This window comes from Ciconia boyciana, chromosome 10, assembly GCF_034638445.1.
Source record: "Ciconia boyciana chromosome 10, ASM3463844v1, whole genome shotgun sequence".
Classification (NCBI taxonomy): Eukaryota; Metazoa; Chordata; class Aves; order Ciconiiformes; family Ciconiidae; genus Ciconia; species Ciconia boyciana.
The window spans coordinates 9,256,812-9,281,255 of NC_132943.1; the positions used below are offsets into that span (position 1 = coordinate 9,256,812).

Below are 24,444 nucleotides of genomic sequence, written 5' to 3' on the forward strand. Positions count from 1 at the left end.
TACCTGAAAGCCCCAATACCAGAACTGTTAAAACATTAAAATACTTTGAAAACAAACAAAAAATAGTATGTGGCTACAGTACACCACGGGGCAAGAACTGGGCCAGACTTGGTGGACAAAGCAGTCTGTCCTTCAAAGCCTGAAGGGCTGTGAGAGGTGGAAAGAGAGAGAAAGAAAAGAGCAAGCCCTCAAACAGATTTTTTTATTTTGTCCACCTGGATGCCAGAGCCCCAACAGTGGATGCCCTTGCCCCCTTTGGGACCAAAAGTCCTTCCAAAGGAGGATGGGGGCCTACAGCTAAACCGAAGAAGAGATGGATGGCACCCATCCCATCAGTGGGTGTGCTGGGATGGCCGATCGTGGCAGGGCTACGCTTGTTTGCTCCGGTTACGTGGGACCACGGCACAGAGATGGCAGTGCTGGCAGCGTACTGGTGGGCAGCAGAGCAGGCTGGTGGGAGGCTGGGAAACGCTGCTTGCTCGGCTGGCCTGGCAGCACCGCACCACCCCACCTCAGGCTGCAGGATTTTAAAGGATGGGGAGCGTGAGGTGTGGGTTTGGTCCTCCCGTGGAGGTCTATGGGTGAGAGGGGCTTGAGGGTTTCCTTTGAGTACAGCTGAGGGGAATGAGGTTTTCAGGAAGGCTGAGCTGCCCGGGGCTGGTGTCGCAGGGTACTTGGTACCTTCCCCAGCAGGTGTTCCATTCGCCAGCCCAGCTAGTGTCTGGCAACACCAACGAGCACCATGAGGAGCATGGCCTCCTGCGTTTCTCCTTGGGTGATGCTTTTTCTGGGGAGGGCTTTCAGCCCCTCAGTGGCAGGGCCTGCAGGAAGTCATCCCCTCGTCATTTTCAGCGCCCTCCTCACACCACACAACCCCTCGCCCCGACTTCTCGCAGGTTTTCAGCATTAAAATACAACTTCAGCCGGCCTCGTTTGCTCGCCGCCCCTGAGGAGGCCGGCGGCTGCCGCGGCGGGGGTTGGGTAAGAACCCTCCCGCCCGCTCCACTTCGTACCGCCTCGCAGGGGCGAGGCCGCGAGATCGGACGTCAGCGAGGGCTGGGGTTGTCGCGCCCGCCCTCGCCGCCGCGCGCAGGGAGGGGCGGGTCAGCCATCTTGGGCTCGCCGGGCCGTGCCTGCGAGCGGGCGGGGGAGGGAGCGCCCGCCTTGCGGAAGTGCCCTCGCTCCCCGCCGCTGAGCCCCGCCGGAGCGCGCCCAGGGCTGCCCGCCGTCCCTAGCACCGCCGCTACCGAGGAGCATGGCAGGACGGCTTCCGGCCTGTGTGGTGGACTGCGGCACGGGGTGAGCGAGACGGTCGGGGCGGCCGCTGACAGCTCGGTGCCGCCCGGGGCGGGGCCGGGCGGGTTCCGCTGCTGCAGATGGCGGCGGGGGTCGCGCTGCCCGCGGCGGGGCCGGGGCCGGGGCCGGGCCGGGCAGCCACGCCCGAGTCGCCGCGGCGCCGGTAGCGGGAGGGCCGGCCCGGGCTGGGGGGAGCAGCCGGCTGCCTTCCCTTCCCTTCCCCTCCCCTTGCTCTCCCCGTCGGGCCCTTCGCGGCCGCCCGGCGGGGAGGGGTGTCCCGGCGCGGCCCCGCTCCCCCGCCGTCAGTCCGCGCCTCCGGCAGCCGGGTCGCACCGGGGCCGCGCCGGTCGCTCCCCCCGCTCGTCCTCGCGGAGCCTCGGGCCGCCCCGCCGGCCGGGGCCGCTCGGAGCAGCCGCCTTCGGCTCCTCGGCCGGTGCCTGCCGGGGTGCGGGGGACCCTGCGCGGCTGCCGGAGCCGGGGGTGGCGAGCGGGGAAAACCATCCTGTGGCTGCCGTGTGGGGCTGCCTGCGAGCTCCTGAAATGCCCTCGCTCAGAGAGCTCACCGCGCTGCCGGGTGCCGTCTGGGGGGCTCCTGTGTTTTTATTTTTTTCTGATGTGTGGATAATGTCATTTATTCTGTGTTACTTCTCTCTGTGGAAGAAAAAAAACCCCTCCCCCTCCAGCGAGCAAGCGCAGAGGAACTTCCTTAGTTTTGTCAAAGCCTCTTCCTGCTTTCGGGCTTTTATACCTTATAAGGCAGTTTTCAGTGTCAAACCTGAACCAAATCCGTTTTAGAAACTCTTCTTTTTATTTGGCAGCTACCAGATGATGAAGAGAATGCGATGCCAGTGATAAATAGCGTAAGAAGTGATTCGGGAGAAGGCCCTCGGGATCCAGGCTGCCTTTTCTGCTGTGGCATGGCTCCTGGAGGCTTTGGGTTGGGGAGCAAGCCGTGAGAGGTGTCTGTAGGAACCCAGCCTGGAAGGGTGATGTGGTACCACTTGCAGGAGCGTACTCAGGAAGTGAAAACCGCTTTGTGACCTGCTGTCTGCGGTGTGATTTTAAAGATGAAATGTTTCATTTTAGACATTATGCATTGGGCTTTTACTGGAAAGTATGGTATATTTTCAACACTCTTCCTCTTTAGCTAGCACTGATGACATGCTGATTCTTTTAACTTGTCCTTTTCTTTCACTTCTCATCCATCTTGCTAAAAATAGTCAAAGAAGTTTCTCAGTGACTGCAGTGTACGTACAAATATTTACAGTACTCTGAAAGGGCATGTTCTTTTGAAATCCAGGCACTTGTTTTTTGAAAGCACATGCTCATCTTCCCTTCAGGAGAATCTATCTCGTGTAGGACATGAATAAATTAAGTCTTTAAGAAGAGCAGGCATATATGTGTCTATAATGTGTGCATGTTTACCAGTTGTATGAAGAAGTCATACCTGTAGTTAGAGCAAAAACTAAAACCTTGAATTTTGTAGGATGGGGGAAGGTTAGCACAGCAGGAATGAGCATGTGTAGCTGAGTGTAATGGAAGTATTTGTGAGTTTAACATGATGTGTATATGCACTGTTTATCTTTCAAAACAAAAGATCTGTAACGTACTCTGCTGCATGCCACTAGAGGCTTTTTCCCATCCGACATGTTTGTGCATTGCAGGTAGTCCCATTAAAGTCAGTAATTATGTCTTTATAGGTTTGCAAAATATAGGTTGTGACCACTGGAGTAGAGAGATTTGCTTAGAGCTTTCAGTGGTGCCAAGCAGGAACAACATGCTAGCATATAGATGCCTAAGAAATGACTTTTTCTTTTTAATGTGAGAGGTATACCAAGGGTCCTGTATGTTAAAATAAATCTTCTTGGGGAAGGTCTGTGTGTAAGTACTCCATTAATCAACTTCAGTGCACGGGACGTACTCTGTAATGTTCTTGAATATGATGTTAAGCAAGTCTCGCTCCTGTTTTATTTATTTATTTATTTCCTCCCAGTCTTCAAAGATCTCTCTAAGATACTGTTTTATTGTGCACCTCTATTTTTTTTTTTAATGCAGCCCAACCTATTCTGCTCTCCAGGCTTTTGCTTTCTGGTGTGCTTCGTAGTCCGAGGTTGTTCTTCCCTGAAGTTCTGCTTCAGGAAACTGGGGGCAAAGATTTTTAGTGTTGGAAACATTGCAGAGCATTGGGGCTGTTGGAATTCATTGATTGCAGTAGACAAACATATAAAGTGGTGAATTTACAAAGGAAAAATCTAATACTTGAGATAGATAAGGAACAGGTGGGTAGCAGTGCAGTAGGATGTGATAGCATAATCATGCTCATAGCTTTTTTTTTAATTGGTGCAGCCCTTCCAGCCCATCTCATTTTGTGTGTATAAGTGAGAACACAACACATAAATTATGTCAGCCTTGTGCTCTGTGCAGATCAGTTGAGGTCTCACCTAAGGTACTGTCTTGTCTATCAAAATGAAAGAAAGCAGATGAATTAAAGATAGCCCCTGAGAACAGGAAAAGAAAGAGGTTTCAAAAATACAACCAAAGCAGAAAGGTTGAACTAAACAACTGCCTCGTTTAGAACAGGCAAGGCTTTAAAAGTGCACAAATTTTCCGATAAGTAGGGTTTTTGTAGAGGGAGGGGATGGTAATTAATTTACAGTCCAAGGAGAATTTACCTTAATCAGCAAAAGGGCAGACGTAGGAGAGGTATTAAGGATGTCTTCCTACATGTCTTGTGCGTGTAGCCACAGGCTCAGTTTGTTGATCTGAGTGATTTTTTTTTGTGTGTGTGTGTGTGTTCATTTTTGCCAGCTAAGATTGAGGGGAGGGAGTTGGATATTAAGGGTGGCAGAGTTGTGCTTTTCAGCATCAGCCTGCACAGATCAGACAAATTTTAAGAACCCCTTTCAAAGCATAAAGAGATGAAAGCACAGAAGAAGTTGGGGAGATCATGTGATCCCTGTTGTTTGAGGGTTTAACAGGTTAGTCAAACTTTTTAGGGATCATCGAAGTACATGTCATACAGCTGGAGCTGGCAAATGGGTGAAGTCAGTGACATGGCAATCAGATTATGGGTGCAGCAAAAATTCTTCCAGTGTTACATTTGTATCTTGAAATTTGCATTCTTTGCTTAAGCAAACCTGATACCTAGAAAATAAGGTAATGTAAGGGATACCTAGTAAGAGCAGGTAAATACTGTGAATAGGTCTTACTTCAGACTGGTGTATCTAAGGATTACATGCATTTTAAAATAAAAATACAAAAAAAGAAAACTAACATGGAATTATTTCCATAAAGTATATGAACAACACACCAAAGAAAGAAAAAGGCTCTTACTCATTTTTTAATCTCAGTAGGCTGCAGTCTTTTGCTCTGTGCCTTTTTGGGTATTTGAATAGTTCTTTCTGCCTCTTCTACAGGCGAACACAGCACAGCCTGCAAGTCATGATTAAAAGCTCTTCCTACGCCACTTCAGAATTTAGCTTGATTAGGTTGACAAGTAGATTTTAGCTGTGTCTTTCTGTGTGAATGCTCTTCTTTTTTTTCCCTTAGTATAAACTTGTATAACACTGAAGTAGCTCATTTGGGATGGCAGATAATTGCAAGTGTTCAAATTAATGGCTCTTCAGCTGAGCTGAAGTAAGTGGCTGTGTAACCTACTGCAGTTCCAAAATGAGAACTTAATTTTAGCAATGAAAGTGATTTAAAGAAAAGTATTTGCATTTTCTGTACCTAAACTTTCCCTTTTCTATAGGCTTTCTATTACCAATCAATACTTGAGTGTTGTAGGTGACCAACTTCTCTAATGTACCCCAGAGCATTTTATCAGTAGGGTCAGTATGTTGGTTAGCCTTCTCTTGAGTAAATTGGTTACATGATTGTGTGAAAAAAAATTGTTGTCTCACATCTTGCTTTCTCATATCTCCTCTCATATGACAAGCTAGCTCTCTTTTTCACTTCCATTACCCAGGTTATAAAAATGCATGCATTTGGATTTTTTCTCTTCCGTCTTTCCTGAATACTAGGGGAGAGTGAAAGGTTTCAGAGTTGACTGGAGAAAGCCCTGCTGTTCGTGGTAGGAGCATGAAAGTCCCTTGAAACCTCACGGCAGTCCTGGTTCCCTCTGAGCTGAGAGCCTGGAAAATTTGGGCTGCTCAGGATTTCTAAGCTTTCTTGACATGAAGTTGCAAACTGTTCTTTGGAATGAGTCGCGTCTCTGGGAGTTTCTTGGCTGTTTGGTTTCTATAACCAGTTTTGCTGTAAATGAAGGAAGGATAAACTTGGGCACGTGAAACCTCAGAGAAGCCAAAACCCTGGCTGGCGCACAGTGGAGCGGGCTTTGCATTGGGGGACTTCTCTACAAGTCCTACTTCTGTAGTTAATCTTCATGCAACACCTGTATAGCTTCATGCTCTTAAGTAGAGCAAAGTATTTATGGGTTGAGTGTCCTCTGATGTGAGAAGTTACAACAGGATTACGTCGTTCTGTTTCTCTTCTGGGTTTTGACCTGGTAGTGTAAATGAGTACAAGATCCATGAAAAGCTAATAATCTTCAATAGACAGCAAAGATATGTGAGATGGGAAATCCAGTGTTATAAAAACAAGGTAAGGGGAAGTAACAGCCTGTATTTTGTTTGCTCTGCAACTTTTCTAGTATGTTATACTGTACCTTGAAATGATTTTTCTTTCCTAAAGTTCCAGATGTGGGTTATTTCCACAGATTTTCAAATCATAACTTCTGTCTAGTATAGATATTTCAGCACTGTGATGTTCTTGCAGTTAATATTTTGATTGGGTATCTTGTAATGACCTTTCATGGGTTCCAGTCTTCATAAAAACATTCTCTTTTGGGATGAATTTTCTCTATGTTGTGTCATCCCAGAAGTAATTTTACAGTATGGAAAGCATGAACAAAATAATTCCTTAATGGAATATGGAAAAAATACTCTTCCAGGATTTTAAGAGTATCTTTTGCTTGCCAGTAGCTGAAGTGGTTAGGAGTGGAGGGGGAAATGCTTCATCCTTAACACAGAAGAAGGAGTTGTGCTAGATGGAGAGTTGTGGTTTAATACATATACTTTTTTTTTAATAATTGCAAATAGGTTCTGAAGACCCATGATGACCTGTGGTGTCTCTTAAATGATTCTATCACAGTCCATGTTGTAATGCTAAATGCAGAGTGTACAATATAATTAGGACTAATAGGAATTTAGTTAGGAATATATATATTCCTATACACACACATATATATTTTGAAATTCTATTATAGGAATCAGTTTATGTCTTATTGGAATGAGTGTCAGAAGCCATGCAAGATGCATGGCACCTTCCAGTCCTTCCGTTTCTGCTTTTCTTTTCCTGTGTCCCACTTAACGCTTTTTTTATATATATATATATATATATATATATATATATATATATATATATATAAAAATAAAAGCGGGGGCGGGCGGCGGCGGCAGCATTTCTGAGTAGAGGACAAACCCATTTGCACCCATGGGTTGAATCTGTAAAATTAATGGTAAATGAGCCACCTTCTATGTACAGCAGAGCTCCTACTGGTGTGTGCAGGGGAAGCTTGCACAGTCACCGAGACCAGAGTACGGCCCTGGTTGTGAGGAAAGGTTTGAGGGAGGGTAGGGCTGTGGGTGTGCATGGGTGGGACAGGGCAGGTTCCCTTCATGTTTCTTGGTCGTTGTTTAGTACCTGGCTTGAACGTTCTGCCCAGAAAGTATGTTGATTGCATGAGTCTGATGGACATTTGCTGGTCTAAATTACTTGAAAGTACATCTTCTAGTTCAGAAATACTGTACAAGTTCCTGAGTAGTAATCCGTCCTTTTATAGGCACATATAAGAAACTTTGCAGTTGGTCTTTTAGTTCATGTAATTTAAAAGTTTCAACATAATGTTTCAACATTTAGTTTCATCATTGCAGACTTTCTTTGGGAAATGCAAAAAGGCTTTGACAATTTCAAACAAAGTTGTTTTTTAAACTGTAATTTTGGACAAACATTCTCCATTTAAAGATGTTAAGGAGAAAATGTTAAATTCAAAGGTAAAATAACTGAAATCATATTTCAGTTTATCCCCAATGAAATTGAATTTTTTTCTGCTCTGCATAGGAAAAGGAATCTCTATTGCTTTAATTTTTAATTTTTGGTTTAATCACTGAACTAAAATATATTTAGATGTACCAATCTAACAAAAATAATCCTTGGGTAGATGCTTAAAAATACCAATTTGGTTGCAAACTTGTTAGTGTTCATAGCAGGATTATTTTAACCATCAAAATGAAGCATCTGTCCTTTCCAAGTGCTTTTTTTAAAAACAAACAAACAAACAAAAAACCAAACCGTTGTCAAGGAGGATTATATCTCAAACTGAAAAAGTCATCATTTGACTTTTGAGTGACTTAATGTAGGGTATAACATAATTCAATTTTTTTTCTTTTTGTTCTGATCATGAGTTTACATTTTTAAGACTAGACATGGGAAAAACTCTAGCTAAATTTAGATTTTTTTTTTTTTTTTTTTCCTGGGGTTTCCTTTTCTCTTTATTATTCTCTTGTGGTCATTGCAAGTATTTGCAGCTGTGCACAGGATGTGTTTTGGTATTCTCAGTCTGTAGAGAGCAAGATGCAGACAGGAGGTTGTCTGTTGATACTTTATTTTCATTGTACCCTGCTATCAATGAATGAATCCAAATTTTATTTCTTTAGTTGATGCAGTATCTCTTACTTACGTATTTTTTCAGTATAAACATTCTATTTATCATTACTTGCCTTAGATTTATCATGCTGTTTATCATCTGCAAGAGCTTTCACAATATGACTGCTTGCATATTTTCAGTCAGACTTCAGAATCTCTATGATCTTATTAAATGAGACCTGCTTTTTATATTAAACAAAATTCAGTGGTATGTTTTTGTCCACAGCTTAGTGGGGCATTTTTTTTCTACAAGTTTCTAATTGGAAGCTGTCTTTTATTAGAAGCATGGTGTAACAAGATAAATATGTAAACTGGTGTTTTAATGCAAGCCTATTCTTGATGGAAAACATTTGGTTACCTACTGAAATGCTGAAGTGGTACCCAGTGTACTGGGCAGATGGGAAGTGTGCTGAGTCTCCTGCAGTGTGTGCTGGGTGCTCCTTCTCTCCTCTCCATGCTCTGCCTATTTGGTTTCATCTTACCCTCTGCTCAGATTGGTGTGATTGGGGCGATAGCATAGTAGCTATTGGTTCAAAGCTGGAGCTCTCAAGTGCTGAAACTGTGCAAAGAGTAAGCACAAATGCTCAACTTTTTTTAATGTGGAATAACTTTACAGTTTTAGCCACTGTATTGCATTTGTTTGGAAAAACTTCCGAGTTCCATCAGGTTTCTGTCAGCTATAGCTCTTTCTGCATCATATGACTCAGATTTTGCCTATTTCATTTCTTCAAGTGCAAGACTTTTTTTACTTAGAAATTATGTATTTGTTGATTCAATTGATCTCTTGTTTTATCTGTTGAAAAGTATGTATAGTTAATCTATTGGGTTTTTTTCTTCATGATAAATGTTCAGCTTATTTTGGGCAAATGATGTAGAAAGTTGCCAAATTAATCTCCCCCTCATAATAAGTAATTTATACTATTAAGTAATTAGTCATGCAGACTTCCAAACTTTTGGGGCATTCTTTCCTTGTTATTTGGAAAAACCCATGGAGTAGTCGCACTGTGGAAAATGCTCAGAAAATGTGCATAAAAAATTAAATATAACTTTATTAAAAAACCTAGCAGTATAGGTTAGTATTGTGTGGGTGTGGTGCAACACAGAGGCACTGTTAAGACACTTGTTTAAATGAAATGAATTAGTCTAGAAGTCTCAAAGCAACGAGTAAGTAAAAAGAGAGCATTCTGCTTTTGCCAACACAAACTACTTTCATTATACAAAGATAATATCCAAAGCCCTTTGCTCTTCTTACTTTGAGGAAAATGGTAGTCAAAGGAAAGCTAACTTTATTTTCTGTGTTAAAGTACATGTCAGCATTAAATATTTGAAATGGATTTTACAAATATAAATAAAATTGTCTAGGATTACAAATTTAGATGGTAATATCATCAGAATGCCTGAATTGGATTTTGTTAGTCTTAAACACTTAAATATGGGCTGGTTTTCAAGTACGCTTTTAGTGACTCAATCATAAGCTAGAGTCTTTTGGTAATAAATGCATCTTCCTGTTTACTTTTAGCGGAAGAGAACTTTTCCAGAGTCAAGCTATCAATGCTGCTGTTTGTTGGTTTTGGTTTTTTTTTTTAAAGTTTTGATGCAACTAAACATAGAGCAAACTTGAAAGTAGATTCTGTTCTACTCCATCCAAATGTTAGTAAAATTAGAAGCTGCACAATGTGGTAGCTTCCTCTGTTCTCCAGACTGGTGTAAAAACTGTCACCTGGAGACTCTTACTACAACGCGTGTGAATTTATTCTCAATGCTGTGTAGCACAGGCTGCTATTGCCTCCGTGTTCCTCTTAGTCACATACCTGGAGGGTTCCGGTCTGGCTATTTGTGGCCATGACTTTGTGGTTTTTCCCCACCCGTTTTAGCTAGATTTTATTAGCAAGGATTACAGTTACATCTGTGCTTTGAGTTGTAGATATAGCTGCTGATGAAAAGCAGCACTGGATAAATATTCTAGACAAAAATATAGATACTTTTAAAGATAAGTTAACCTTTTGTAGAGGGTTTTTTTTTTCCTGTTTGGGAGATAAATGTTTGTTAGTAGCATTTCTCTTTCAATTCTCTCTTGAGCTCACTTTTTAAATCGCACACCACTTCAATCTGCTTATGGTTTGTTCTACTGTGAAGTTAGTATGTGGCGAAGAAGCATTTGTTGTCAAGGTGAAAGTTCTTGTTCGAGTGGGCTGGTATTTTTTGGGGGAAATATTGTAAGAAAATAGTTTCAGATACGCAGTAATGCAATTAATTCCAAGGCCAAGATTTGCAGACTGCCAGATTTTTAACATCTCTGGTGTCTAGGGGTCCCATATGTTTTTGAAATATCCCCTTTTACCATCCTTTGATGTGTCTCATCTACAGCTTAACAAGAGTCTTCATCTGAGAGCGCTTCTAATCTTGTGTGCTTTTTCCATTTATAGAGCTAATTCTTTGGCTTTCACTATTGATTACTTAAAACATTTTTGATCAACAAGTGTTTTAAAACTTGACAGAAGCAGTTGCTATTTAAAAATGCAAACTAGTGATGTGTGAAAGGTAGTATATATATTAGCTAAAGATATAAAAATATGAAAGGCATGACTCATTTCAAAGGCTTTTACTATCTTGTGTTTTATCAAGGACATTTGAAAAGAGATAGTAAACTAATTTATTAATACAAGTCCCATTTTCCTAATATAATCAGTTCCCTCAGGGACTTCTGATCTGCTGCTGCTTAACCAATTTGCACCTGATACTAGAGCTGGGACCTTTTTTAAAGGGGCAGGATGGGTTTCCTCTTTCACCATCATTTTCTCATTATTTCACTTTACAGGGATTTGAAAAGTAAATACTCCCTAGGCTTTTCAGTCTCACCTGGTGTACAAGAAGGGTTGATAGAAGAAAAGCAACAAATAAAAACAAAGGCTTGTTCAGGCTTTTCAGTAACATGAGGATCTATGTATGAAGACTAAGGGCTTATCCATGTTTCAGAAGTTTTCCATTTCTTTTTAAAGCAGTTTTGTTATCTAAAGACATCAGACAGTAAAAACACTGTACCTGTCTTATAAATTCTGTCTACGTAGAATTTATCCAGTTAAAACAGGATATTAAGCCCTTTTTGATGAAGTCTTTGATGGACAGACCATCTGTAAGGAGCTGGGGATGAAGAGCAGAATCCCTTTCCATTCTGTTTGAAAACCTGGAGTTTTTGACATTTGATTTATTTCATGCCCTTTTGAATATATTACGATGTGTGCGTCCTCCTTAGAATCTCCCCACTTTCTGAGCTTTTCTGTAGTGCTTCCTGCAACCTGCTCACTTAATTACAATTTTCCTAGAGTTAAGGTAACTTAGCGAGCAATGAATTTTGCTGCTTTATGCACGCCTGCAATAAAGAATTTACATGCTTCAGCAAACTTAAGTTGCATCTGTACTATCTTGCATGCCTTCACACAGTGGTCTGCTGTGAAACTATGAAATTGTGAAATCCTAAAATAACCTTTCTTGGTTTTGTATCTTTTATCTTGAGCCATTCATAATAATGTTAGTTACCTAATAGTAATTTAAAGATGTAAGTAATGCTTGAATTTTCATAAATTGAAATATTACAGAAAAGTACTCTTTTGTGCAATCATTTTAACTGTTTCTCTGTAAGATTTGTTATGCAGCAAAGTGTCAAGCTATGATGGAGGAGATCTCCATAAACAAAGTTTATTTTAGCAAGCAGATTCACGTACAAATGTTGTAACAGTCCTTGCTGGTGTTCAAGTAGTATATATGGAGAATTTACTGCTGTGGTGTCTTGAGAGAAGTGAGGTTATGAGATAGGATTTAAACGGTGAGATGGTTTGCAGACCATGCTGATGAAGGCAATTCATGTGCAAAGGCAACAGACTTCATAAGATTCTTTACTGTTCTTTGTTTTATGTAATTGAGGCCTCTGTCCATTTTTGGAGTTTCTCTTTGCTCTTGGTTGATCCAAAGAAATGTCCCCATGCAGCCTTTTTCTCAGTTAAATTCTTTGGGTTAGACCCACGAAGGAGCTTCATAAAGCTGTGGGCGAAATCCAGGTTGGTGCATTCGGCTGCTCAGCGCAGGATTTGGAGACACTAGTATGTAAGTGGGAATTCTCTAAGCAGGACAACAGAAATGCCAGGGTGCATTTAAATTTTCCAGGTCGTGGGCATCTGATTTCAAACTGTAGGAAAATAGTTTAATCGAATAATGACTCCCAGGCCTGAAATTCCTGGGCTCTGGTTTCAGTATTGCATTCGGAAATTAGCAAGGATTACTTCTTTTAAACCACTCATCTGTTATTTTTTCTTTTAAGTGGCCAGTATGCTGTTGTGCACAGCTGTCAACATGTGGTGATAATTTTTGACTCCCACTGGCACAATATCACTTGGAAAACTCAAAATTTCTTCCAGGAAGCAGTACGTAGCATGTCTGTAAGGTATCCATATCTATGCCTGTATGGTCATGGAATAAAATAATTAAGCAGTCTTTGGAGTAGGGATCAAAACTCTAATCATACCTCTTCCAAGATGTGTGTTCAGGTTACTGGGCAATCATCTTGCTTTCTGTCTTTGGCCCTCGTTTCTTGGAGTCTTTTCCACATGGTTTCAGGAAAGAAACGCAAAGCACTCTTGCCTCAGGGGAGTTTATAAGCAAATGGCAAGAGGCTCTTATGGGAAATGGGAGATTGGCTGTAAACCCATTTGGATGGAAGGGGATATGGAGTACAGATCTGCTGCTGCCTGAGCAAGTGTGGCACTTTGCAAAGAGGCAGTATCAGCTTACTTTTAAGAATAAATGCAGTTTAACTTTGTGTAAAGCCTAATCCCATCACTGAATGTTAGACTTGCTTGTAGCATGACCCCTTGGACAGGTTCTGCATAGGACTTTGCAGAGGTGTGTTTAGTTAGAGAAACCTTTCTGGGCTTGGTGCACAGGCTGTGGTATACACCAAAGCAGAATTTTAGGACTTAAAACACACAAGCTAACATGTATGCTGTACAGGTTACTGTACTTGGGAAGCCCATTGCATCTGCAAGGTAAGATACAAGGGAATGAATATGTTGCATTTTGAGTGAGAGCTTGCACAGAAGGATTGCTGTGGCTCAGATGGTGGACAGTAATTCAGAACCAACATGAAGAGACAGCAATTTGATGAAAAAAAACAACAAAAAAGCCCTCTGAAAAAAATACCCTTCTATATATATTTGTTTTTCTAACTTTATGCACCTTGAAGATAAACCAGAAAGAGACCATTTTGATTTCAGCCTAGTCCCGACTTCCTTTCCAGAGAGTTTCAGGTTTGTTACTCCCACTCCTGTTACTCCTCCCTCCCCCCAGAAAAGTGGTTCTTTTTGTTTGTTTGTTTTCAAAGTTGCATTGCATCTTTCCAGTGGGGCCAGCATTGGAGGTACATCTTATTCCTGCTTGTGTGTGGATTTAAAAAAAAAAGTGTTCTATGCATGAAATTGCTTTTAGTCCAGGTCACTAGGAGTAGCTGAGGGGTAGACTGTAACCTGGATTTGCTCTGTCGAAGTTGAAGATCAGGTGACGTTTGTCCTCTAGTGCTCTTCTCTACTTGTGCTTGGCTAACTCATGTCTTTGCATGGAGCTGTCAGCAAAATGACAAAGATAGAACTCATGCTGGGCCACCCCATTTCTGTTGTACTTCTCAGAGCAGCTAAACAAATGCATTGCCCACAAAGCAGTTGTCCCCCTATTCCTCATCCTTTTGGTAAAATTGCAGCTGTGCTATAGCTAGGGTGTATAACTTGGGAGAGTATATACAGAATTACATTTGTTGTGGACAGGAAAGAAGTGGAGCAAAGGCGCATGGTCTTCGTTTGAGGTTTGCAGACGGAGGTTCTGTTAATGACGTTCTTGTCAGATGTTCTTACCCTAAGTGCTGTTTCCTTTTGGCTTTAAAATTGTCTGCATGACTAATACATAAGTAACCTTCAAGTGACATTGCTTTCATGTCATAGCCTCAGAAATATCTATTCTAAGTGAGAGAGCACATATAAGAAATCCCATTAGTGTGCTTGAGAACATTGTGGAGAGCCTTTTGGCTGTCCTTCCAGAGCGCTCTCGGGCAGATCAGTACAGAGCTACTCTGCAATTTCAGGGTGTGAGTTTGAGGTAGATGTGACTCTAGAGATATTTCTCCACTGATAGTTAAGATGTGGATTAGTAGAGTTAACTTAGAAGGAACCTTCATTAGTTGCTACCCCCACCCCATTTGTGGTATGAACTGTGTGGTGTTTGTCACATCATTATGTCTGCATAGGCCACAGGATGGTGTGTGACACCCCATTGCCTTTTGGAGAAGATGTTGTAGGGAAGTCACTGGGGAATGTCAGCACCATATAAACGTATATTGATAGATAGCATGGAGGGGTTGTATGTGTATGGTCCTCTGTATACTTACATGCACTTATGTATCGAGACTTTGTGGACTGTTTTTGGATACTTTGTAGCTTATCCTCTAAAGTAAATCTGAAGGTCATTATGCTCCAACAATATTTTTTGCCATGTTTGGGTTTTTGTTTCTTTTTTTTTTTTCTTCCTTTTCTACTTAACTGAGCTAATAGGCCTACAGAAACACTTCAGGTAGCTGAATGTGGAGAAATAAAGGAAAACATCTGAACAATCAAGGTTGAATTCAGGTTTTCACCTCTGGGTTTTGTAGATAAGTTATGTCTTAGAGATTTTAATAGAAATCTGCTTATACTTTTATATACTCATCTGTACAGTGCCTTGCTCTCTTACTGCCGTGTGCCCCAAATTCATTGTGGGAAAGCTGAGTTAATGTCTCATTAAATGACATAAATGTGCCCGCCTGTCTCCATGGAAGTCCATCTGCCACTCTTCAGTGCTATGTAGCAAACAAGACAAGCTGTGACTTACTGGAAAATTGTGATCCAGTATTGGCACTGCCTTATGATATCTTTAATATCAGGATTTTTTCAGTAGTGGCAGTGAATCCTGCTCTGAAGAAGACAGGGTGTGCCTCGTTCCCCTGTGAATCATACATTAGTCAGACACACTTTGCCCTGTATGAACTGCTTGTGGAAACTGTATACTTGTGAAATCTGGCTTACCCGTGGTATCTTTTTTTCATGTGATTTAAATATTTACTTCAAGTGACAGTGGTAGAATAGATCTGATCAGTCTGAATAAAGCCTCATCTTTGCAGAAGTTAATTTAAAAAAACCCAACACTTACTCGATTGTGCATTTGGAGAACTGAAGATTTTTATCAACTTTTATTAACTTTTTAACTTACCTTTTTTGTCTTGCCTATCACACTTTTAAACTCCATTTTAACTCAAAGAGTATCTATATGTACATTTAGCTATGAAAATCAAGCTTACTGTTTATTACATGTATTACCATAGCTATTGTCCAGAGCCCCATAGTACCAGTTGCTGTATGAATACTGCAGAAGGCCATCTGTGCCTGCGAGCGTGGAGCTGGAGGGGCAGGTCTGAGGCACAGGGGGTGACAGCAGGTCCCTTCCCTGACCAATGGGCAAGTGGTGGTGGCATTCCTGATGCAGAAAGAGAGCGTGGCAAGGAAGTCTTGGTCAACTAGAGATGTGAAGCCTTGCGTCGGAGACTACATTGGAGATTCGCAGCTATAATGTAATATTCAGAGACCAGAAGCCATGCTAGTTGTTTCCCCCTTTTTTTCTTTTTCCTTTTTTTGGAGGCCTAAAAATGGAACTCTTTTTTTTATGAGTCGAGACTTCTTGCTGAGTAGGCCTTAGTATTTTTAGATATGCTGATTTTATGTCTGAATATGGTCTTTTTATGTAAAATGCATCTTTCATTTGACTGTTTTTCTTTCGGTCTGCTGGCTGTGTGTGTGTGCGCTGGGCAGTCTCCCACACCACAAGCAGCCTGTTACCTGCAACAGTTTAGCTTTTGTTTTCTTTGAAATACTGAGTTTAATAATCAGATGGTTTTAACTTTTTTACTTCTGATCTAGTTGTAGGTTTATGTAGCCTTCAGGCTCCAAAGTTCCTCTGTAGATTTAGCTTTAAAATATACATGCCACAGTTCCTGATCTGCAGGGGAAGTGAGTCAATATTTGCTGGTTTTCTTAATAACTTTCTTGTGGAACTAAAAGCCTCTTAAAACATTCTAGATACAGTAAACAGTTTTATTCTGCATGACATGTTATGGAAGCATCAGATGGTGTAATTCTTGATTTCTTTTAGGAACCAGATATTTAAGAATAAAATTTTAAAAAATGTGCTTGCTTATAACTTGAGTCTGCAAAATCCAAGTTGCATGTCCTGAGTTCAGGCATGTACAGTGCATAATGCTGATCTCTTCAGGAGGTGTAAATTTCTTTCAGGTGTTTGGTTTATTTTTTCTTTTCCATTATATATCTTATTTTGCCAGTGATGTTTTATTTTTTCAGTAAATATTACTGTAGATCAATATGAAGTCAAGTTCTTTTGCATGGTTACTCCCAACTGTTACAGTGTGTTAGAGACAAGATGGGTTTTACAGCTTTAAAAATACTTCTCTTGCAAACCGTTTTTGGTGTTAGATGAAGTCCTGTGCTAACCACTTTGTTATTTAGAGAGAAAAATATCTTTCTTTTGAGGATACCGTTTCTCCTGTCCCAGCACTAATGTGTGCAATTAATGTCAGCGATAGAAATTGTGTAGGCGTTAGTGGATACGTGAGCAAATTGTGAACCGCTGCATCAGTAGCATCACAGCAAAACCTACTGCAGCAGCACTCGTCTTCTAGCCTGTAAAAACCAACCTCTTACTGTATTTGTTGCCAGACATTTTGCTGTGTTATTGACATAAATTTATGGATTGTTAAGTTAGTATTGCCTTATACCGCCTAAGATCTTCCAGGTTTATATCCAAGTGCTGAAAATTGTAGAGGTGCTACTACAATGTTTCATGCTTTTGCTGATGGTGCTAATTTAGTTAGGACAGCTGTCTGACTGTGTAAAGAAAATGAGAACTTTGTCATGTCTGTGTTTGTTAAAAAATTGTGTGTAGGCTGTAACTCTTGAATGTAGTGTGCATTTGGTCTGCACACTTTAGAATTTGCCTATGCTGTTGTTAACTCTTTTGTAACAACATTTCTAGAAGCTGAATAGTTTTGGTACTGTGAGTTTTGTAGTTATTTTTCATGAATACATTGGTAACTTCTTCAGTTTTCTTACATCCTGACAATGAAACTGATGTATATACATCCATAGCACATTCTGGAAATTGGGTGCGTAAAGGCGTGTAGTTCTTTTCCTCTTGCTTTCCGTAGTCTTATTAAACACATTTTCAAGACTGTGTTCCATTTGTTAAATGGAATTTCTTTTGCTACCACTGTCATTATCAGCTGTCAGTACTTGCCACCTACAATAGTACATTGTGGGAAATGCTTGTCAAGTAATGATGGCCAGCCCTGCCACATGCCCAGCTGGCAGTCCATGGGCAAGGAAATTTTTTCCCCTATAGTTAGCAGTTACAAAAACACTTCTACTGCTAACACTTATTATATGAAAATAATTCTATACAAAAGCTAACTGCTGAGCATGGAAGAACTACTCTGACTCTAAATTATACTCCTAAGCATTGATAAATTGAATTACATACTTTGTGTTCTCTAGTAAAATTTTACTAGAGTAGAAGTTAGCAATGATACTTGATTTGTGGTAGGGAGCAGTGTTTTACTGTTTAAAAAAGAGAAGTTCTTTGTTTAGGGTTTTTTTGGGTTTGTTTTTTTTAAAGGAAATTCAGTGGGTCTTTTTGATACGGGAAGAGAGGTATGTTCATTAAAAAAGGGAGATATCTTTGGTATTTGTGGTATTAAATATAATAACCCAACCTTTTTTGCCTCAATAGGTATACAAAGCTCGGATATGCCGGTAATACTGAGCCCCAGTTCATTATCCCTTCATGTAAGTTATTTGTTACTTGTATATGAATGCTGAAGTTACACTTAGAGTTTCTATAACGTGCTATGTAAAAAGCAGTTAAAAATGAGTGACTTGAAAAGACTTCTGAGTGATGACACAGAGTGATAGCATGGCTCTGTTCTGTTTTGCTATGGATCCTCAGTTTAGAAAAGATAGATTCATTAAAATGGTGTACTAATATTTGAAGTTAATATCTTAGAAATTGAAACCATATTGAAATACAGTAGTGGGGCTATACTTACTTTTTAGAAGGCTTTTCCTTTACTAGGGACTTCTCAGGTTAAAGTTTAGTTGATTGTAACTAGAAAAAAAAATCAGAATTGGATGTTTTAATATACTTAGGGTTTAAAATGTTATACTACTTCCCAGGTGTTTTTCAGTATTACAGCTATGTTAATTTACCGTGTTTTATAAATAGAACAAGAAAACATTTTTTTTTTTTCTACATGTAAAATTGCTGATTTGATCCCTGTCTTCTGACCTGTTTCTCCTACCTAAAGTGATACAGCTCTACTCTAGAGAGTGGAACTCAATCAGCTTCCTTTAGAAATGCTTCACCTTTTGACCTCCTACACCACTTGGCATTTTGTCATTGTTCATCTGTGCCAAAACAATCACGTATTACATCCTGGTAAAAAAGAATAATTAGTACACCCAGTTTTCCTTGTAAATGCAACAGGAAAAGAGCTAGAACTAATAATACTTAAGCATAGTCACTGTAAAATAGAACTTGATAGTTCAGGCTCTATGTTAATTTTTCTAGAAAACATGCTTCAAAAGGCAATTTTCATGGAAAGCTAAGGCATTCTCCTGTTTTCATACAAGTGAGAGAATCCTTTAAATCTCTTCTATTAGTTCTTCACTTGTTTGGTTTTCCAGTTGAATTTTGTTTGGTTTATCTCAGTGGCATATAAAATATACTCTATAGTTTTGTTTTTCACACAAAAACTAGTTTTAACATTAGATTTTAAAAAAAGTTAATGAACCATTGAAAAAAACTTACATTGCTCTTTAAATTAAAGACTGCTGTGAAATTTAAAAATGGGCAAATGGTTATTTTATTTAATTTCAGATAAATAGTTTACATACTTTTTCTGCACCTTCAGATTTGGTTTATTTAATTTTAAAATCACTTGTTCCAAAAAAGGAGAAGAGAGATCATGACACTTTAAACAAATTCTGGGAATGAAATGACCTGTGAGATCATTAAGCAGAGAAGTTTGTACAACAGAGATGCTATTAAAGTAGAAGAGAAAGGGGGGAAACGAGATTTTTTTGGCAGCTTTTTGATATAGTGTGGTGTATTCAAAAAAGAGAGAGGAAAAAAAAAGGTGCTCTAGTCTAGATGCTCCTACAGTTGAAATGGTCCTTGACTGCAATTCCCTTAATGAAAAAGGCATTTTTCTCATTTGTACTGTCATCCAAGTTAGATAATTACACTGACTGCATGAGTTTGCATTAATCCTCTGCCTCAAATGACATAAAATAGCACTGGTGTAATCCACATTAGAGAAACAAAAATAGAGTATAGCAGCACCTAGTTTCAAAGTAAAATGTTACCCAAAAATATGCATCTTTTCAAAGCACTTTGTCTTTAATTTCCTTAATATTATCCACAGAGGAAAAAATGGCTTGGTTTCTCCTTTGACTTCCAGCAATGGTGGTTGCATGTTATCAATTTGATTCCCTAAAAAATGTTTGCTGTTAAACAGGTTTGAACAGCATTCCTTCTGCCTTGTTCACTTGCTGCTTATCTTATTCACTCCTGCTCTTAAATTTTTATCTCCCACTCCTCTCATGTTGTGTTCTTGATTTAATTCTGAATATGCTTCTATAGAGATGACAAGTACTTGCTTGAAAAGTGAAGTAAATGAGAATATATTGGGCCAATTTTTTGAAGAGACTTAGGTTCACTGCTTTCTTCCCTGGCTGCTTTTTAGATCTTAGCAGATCATTAATTTAGCTTGATTTTTATTCACTTAATCCTCTTTTTCTGCTGTATGTTAAAATAGGAGTCAACTTCTTTCCATTACCCAGTAGTTCTCTTGATTTGTCATCTACTTCAGTTTATCTATGATAGTTTACATGTTAGATGGCTTTTTCTTTACCTTTAAAAGAAAAAAAAAAAAGGCTTGAATAGTGGTTAAGCACAAAAATTGATTTGATGCAAGTATGTCCTCTCTTTTTGCTAAAAGCTCTTAATTCTTGTGCCAAGCAAACCAAAGGCAAATGCTCTGAGATACCGCTGGAGTGCTGCCTGTCTTCAGACACCGTGATAGCCTAGCTCTGGTTTCAGCAAGATACATTTTCCTGTTTGTATTTTCAGGACATGATTCTTGATTCAGGTTGTTTCCTTCTCATTTCTGACTTTCAAAACCAGAACTGAACAGGCAAGCCTCAACGTCGGCAAAATACTGAGAGCTCCCATCTTGTTTTAGGCTTGTAACAGGTTGAAACCACTTTGACTTGAAAGTTTCTGTAATCCTGTGGCAAGCAATGGTATTTTACTTGAAAATTCTTGAAGACAACACACATCTGGACAGAAAAATTTCCCAAAATGTGTGAGCTCCTCACACATGATGACCTGAAAAATATTTGGCAAGATTCTTTCACTTGCAGCAAGTACTGCCCTTGCGACATCTTCTTCCCCATGATTTTAGCTTCTACTTCCTATCTGCCCCCCCCCCCCTCCCCCCCGCCATGCTTTTTGGCTTCCTCTAGCCTTTTGCTTCCTCTCTGCTCTCCTGTAAGCTGCTACAGAAGTTACACTATTATTCAGTTTTCTTCCTGAAGAGCTCAAAATAATGTCTTCTGTTTTATCCTATTCAGTCTTTCACAACATTTAACTTTGGCTGTGCAGCTCTGCTTTTGTTGCTCTTTATGGGAAGAGAAGGGAGAAGGATGCGGAGCATCAGTGAACTAATGGTGCTTTACCCTAGCATGCTATTGATTTCCAGATCCTGTAGCTGTGCCGCCCTGTGTCTGGTGGGCTTGAACCTGCAGCAGCTGTTTTCATAACTTTTTTTTTTTAATCTTAGTTGTGAGCAAACAGAACTTCTTACTGAAGGTGAGAATTAGCAAAATAATTCTGCCTTTGAAAGAGCTGTTGGATCATGACCTTTGAATATTTGAGGCCGATATGAATGCTTCTTATATATATGAATTTCCTCATTTGTGTAAAGGATTGTGTTTAAAGGCAATTAGTAAGACTTGAAAAAATACAGCAGGTCTTGCTGGCACTGCAGCCCTGGTTGCCAGGGGGCTGATGCAAAAGATGAGGGAAGGGAACATCTGTGTTCCTGTGATATCTAATCACTGATCCATCTTTCCAGCATCCTGTGTTTAGCCTTAGCCAGTATTTTTCTGATAAAAACTTTTTTCTTTATTTATGATGCGTAATTATCCTAGAAGGAATAAATTGCCAAGGTACAAGCTCTTAACTTTTGCCAGTTGTTCCTTGAAGTGAAGGAGAGATTTATAGTCTTTCTTAAATGAAATTCTCCATTCTATTCTTAATGATAAGATAGGAGTAGTATTTAAAGGAAGAAATGAAACATAGACTTTCTGAAAATCTGTTTTAAAGCATCTAAAGGTGTATCATGTGGCCATACAAATTTGTCCTTTTAAAAATACTCCTTTTATTTCTATCCAATTTTATTTTTCTGTATGCCTTACGTTTTCTCCTACTTCTTCCTTCCTGCCTTCTTTTGTACACATTTTGCTTATTTAGTTGCTATTCAGTCCCTTTTGTGTGTCATATCTCATTTTCATAATATGTCCAGAAATCAAATTGATGCAAGTGAAGTAAAACAACCACTTATATAATGGCAACATGTTTTCTTTCTTGCTCTTTATACAACTTCTACAACTGCATTCCTTTTTCTTTTTTATTATTAGAGGAGTGTGCAGAAAATTAGCACGCTTGTTGAATAAAATGAGATCTGTAGGGATACCCTTAGTGATTCTTTTTGTTTTATCTCTCTGATTGCATGTTGAGTGTCTAACAATTACATCTGTATTGTGTATTGTGTTACTTTATAAATCCTAATTATGTTTACCTATGATTAGAATTCAAATTATCTGTGTTTTATTTAGCTTTCCTGTGCTTATACCTGAAACAAAGGATGAATACAATTACAGTATGTTCCTATTCTTGAATATTGGGGTTTTCTTTTTTCAGTGCAGGATATATGATCTACAATATTGTTTGTGTTCTCTGTTAAAGGTATTGCTATCAAAGAATCTGCAAAAGTGGTCGATCAAGCACAAAGGAGGGTTTTGAAAGGTGTTGATGATTTAGACTTCTTTATCGGGGATGAAGCAATAGAAAAACCAACTTACGCAACCAAGGTATTAAGAGAAATGCTTAAAATAATTTTCCAATACTATTTAGAAAGCATCAGCTATACAGTAAACAGCTTCTTATGAATGCTTTGTTAATTTTAATCTTATTTGCTTATTAACTTTGTTTTAATGGAAAATAAGGTTTGGTATTAGTTTTGTTGACCTTCAGGAGCCTGTGGGAATCTGCAAAAAAGTATGTGAATATATATTTCTCTTGAAGTGAAGGGAGGCTGGGAGAATGTTAAGTGGAAATACCACATTCTTTCATGTTCTTTGGCATCTTGAATCAGCAATGTCAGAGTCAGGATGCTGGGCTGGGGGAACTTGTGGTTTATCCTCATGCCACCATTCTGTTGTACTGAGAAAAGCACAATGTATTGTCTCTGCTATTCAAGGTTGGAATCTGAATTTTGAATAGGTGTCAGATCAGGATAGGGAAAACCTAATGCAAGGTTTCTTGCATATGTAGATCATATGCTTTTACTGCAGTTGAAAACACTGATTTTTAAATTTTTTTTTCTCCTTTGTTTCCAATTATATTTTGATATTCTTCTGCAACAGTGGCCCATCCGCCATGGTATAGTTGAAGACTGGGACTTGATGGAGAGGTTTATGGAGCAAGTAATCTTTAAGTATCTAAGGGCAGAACCTGAGGACCATTATTTTCTCTTGGTAGGTAAAATTATGTCCTACTTATGAAATTGCATATGACTAGTAAGAATGTTTGTGCTGACTTATGTAATAATTCTTAAATATGAATATGGTTATCTTGGAAACTAAAGTAACTATACATTATTTGAAGCTTTTCTGACCTGGTTTATCTCATCCAGGTTCTTCAGTTTTCTAAAGATGTCAGAGTGTCTGAACTGCAAACTTTTTTCTGTTCTCTTCTTATATCTCTCCAAATTGCATCTGCTCCATCCCTTTTTTTCCTATTACTTATCCACTGAATTCAATAACCATGTTTACGTTTTTGAGGCAAAAAAAGTACCTGTGTGTTTGACTTGATATAATTGCAATTATTTTGTTTTTATAATGCTGCCACCTGGATGGTGTGTCTAGACAGTGAATTTTTTTTGTGTGAAATCAGAAGGATTGATTGTCATATTTGGGCAAATTAGATCTGAATTAAGGTCAACGTTATTCTGAAGCATCTGCTATTCCTTAGTATTTTATTTAAGGCCATTGAAATAGGCAATTTGTTTTAGTCTGTTTATAGAGCAAGTTTGGAATTAGAGGTGTTGACCATACTTGTTAAAGAACATCTAACGCAACCATCTCCTCAAAGCAGGTCTGATTAGATCCAGTTGCTCAAGGCTGTGTCCAGCCTTGAATATCTCCAAGGATCGAGATGCCATGGGCCCCTTTCACTCTGGGCCCCTTTCCCAATATTTGACCACCCTCATGTTACCTTTTTTCCTCCTCATACCTACTTAGGATTTCCCAGCTTGTCTCCATGGCCTCTTGTCCTTATCACCTTCAAAGAGTCTGGCTCCCTCCTCTTTACCATCCTATTACATAGTTGATGCAATGGAAGTGTGATTTTTTTTTTTTTTTTTTTTTCCTCCCCTCAAATATTCTATAGCGCTATCCAAAATGCTCTTTCAGAGGAGGGACTTTAATTAAGTATGTTTGGTATTTTAATGAAAATTATAGCATACTATTAAAGCGCATTGTACATTGTTGCTACCTTCTCTCAGTTGAGTACATTTCTACAGCTGATCATATCAACTGGTTTTATAGTGATTGCCTTCTGAAGAAAACCAGCTTTTTTCTTTAATGAATCACTGAGAAATTTTTCAAATAATTGTAATTCTTTAAATGTGCTAAACTGCATCCTTTGACATTTTTAGGTTGATAGTCCTTGATTCTTTCGGTGAAATCAAAAGTTGTAATGAGCTAACCAACCTGCAAAGGGGACCATCAATGTAAATTCTTAAGCAGTAATTGCTACAACATTTTTATTGCACTTCTGTTTTTCTGTTTTCACTCTAATCATCATGTTTTTGCAATGCAGTTTGCATAAATTCTGTTATAGTCAGAGGAGTTTCTAGAGTTTCTTAATTGCACTATTTGCCTTTAAAAGCACCCTTTGCACATTATATTTTTACATGCTATTGTTGTTGAATGACTCATCTTTCAAAATTTAGGATTT

The 24,444-nt window shown here is 39.4% G+C and overlaps 1 protein-coding gene across 1 annotated transcript in view; it reads left to right on the forward strand.

Moving 5' to 3' along the window:
- Nucleotides 1–1,092: 1,092 nt before the first annotated feature.
- The window catches only part of ACTR3 (actin related protein 3), a 32,701-nt gene continuing 9,349 nt past the window's right edge, over nt 1,093–24,444 (forward strand). Inside the window, exons 1-4 of the mRNA XM_072874315.1 lie at nt 1,093–1,299; nt 17,872–17,927; nt 22,171–22,295; nt 22,851–22,961. Coding sequence (XP_072730416.1) covers nt 1,256–1,299; nt 17,872–17,927; nt 22,171–22,295; nt 22,851–22,961 — 336 coding nt within the window. The 5' untranslated portion in view covers nt 1,093–1,255. The remainder of the gene's footprint in view (nt 1,300–17,871; nt 17,928–22,170; nt 22,296–22,850; nt 22,962–24,444) is intronic.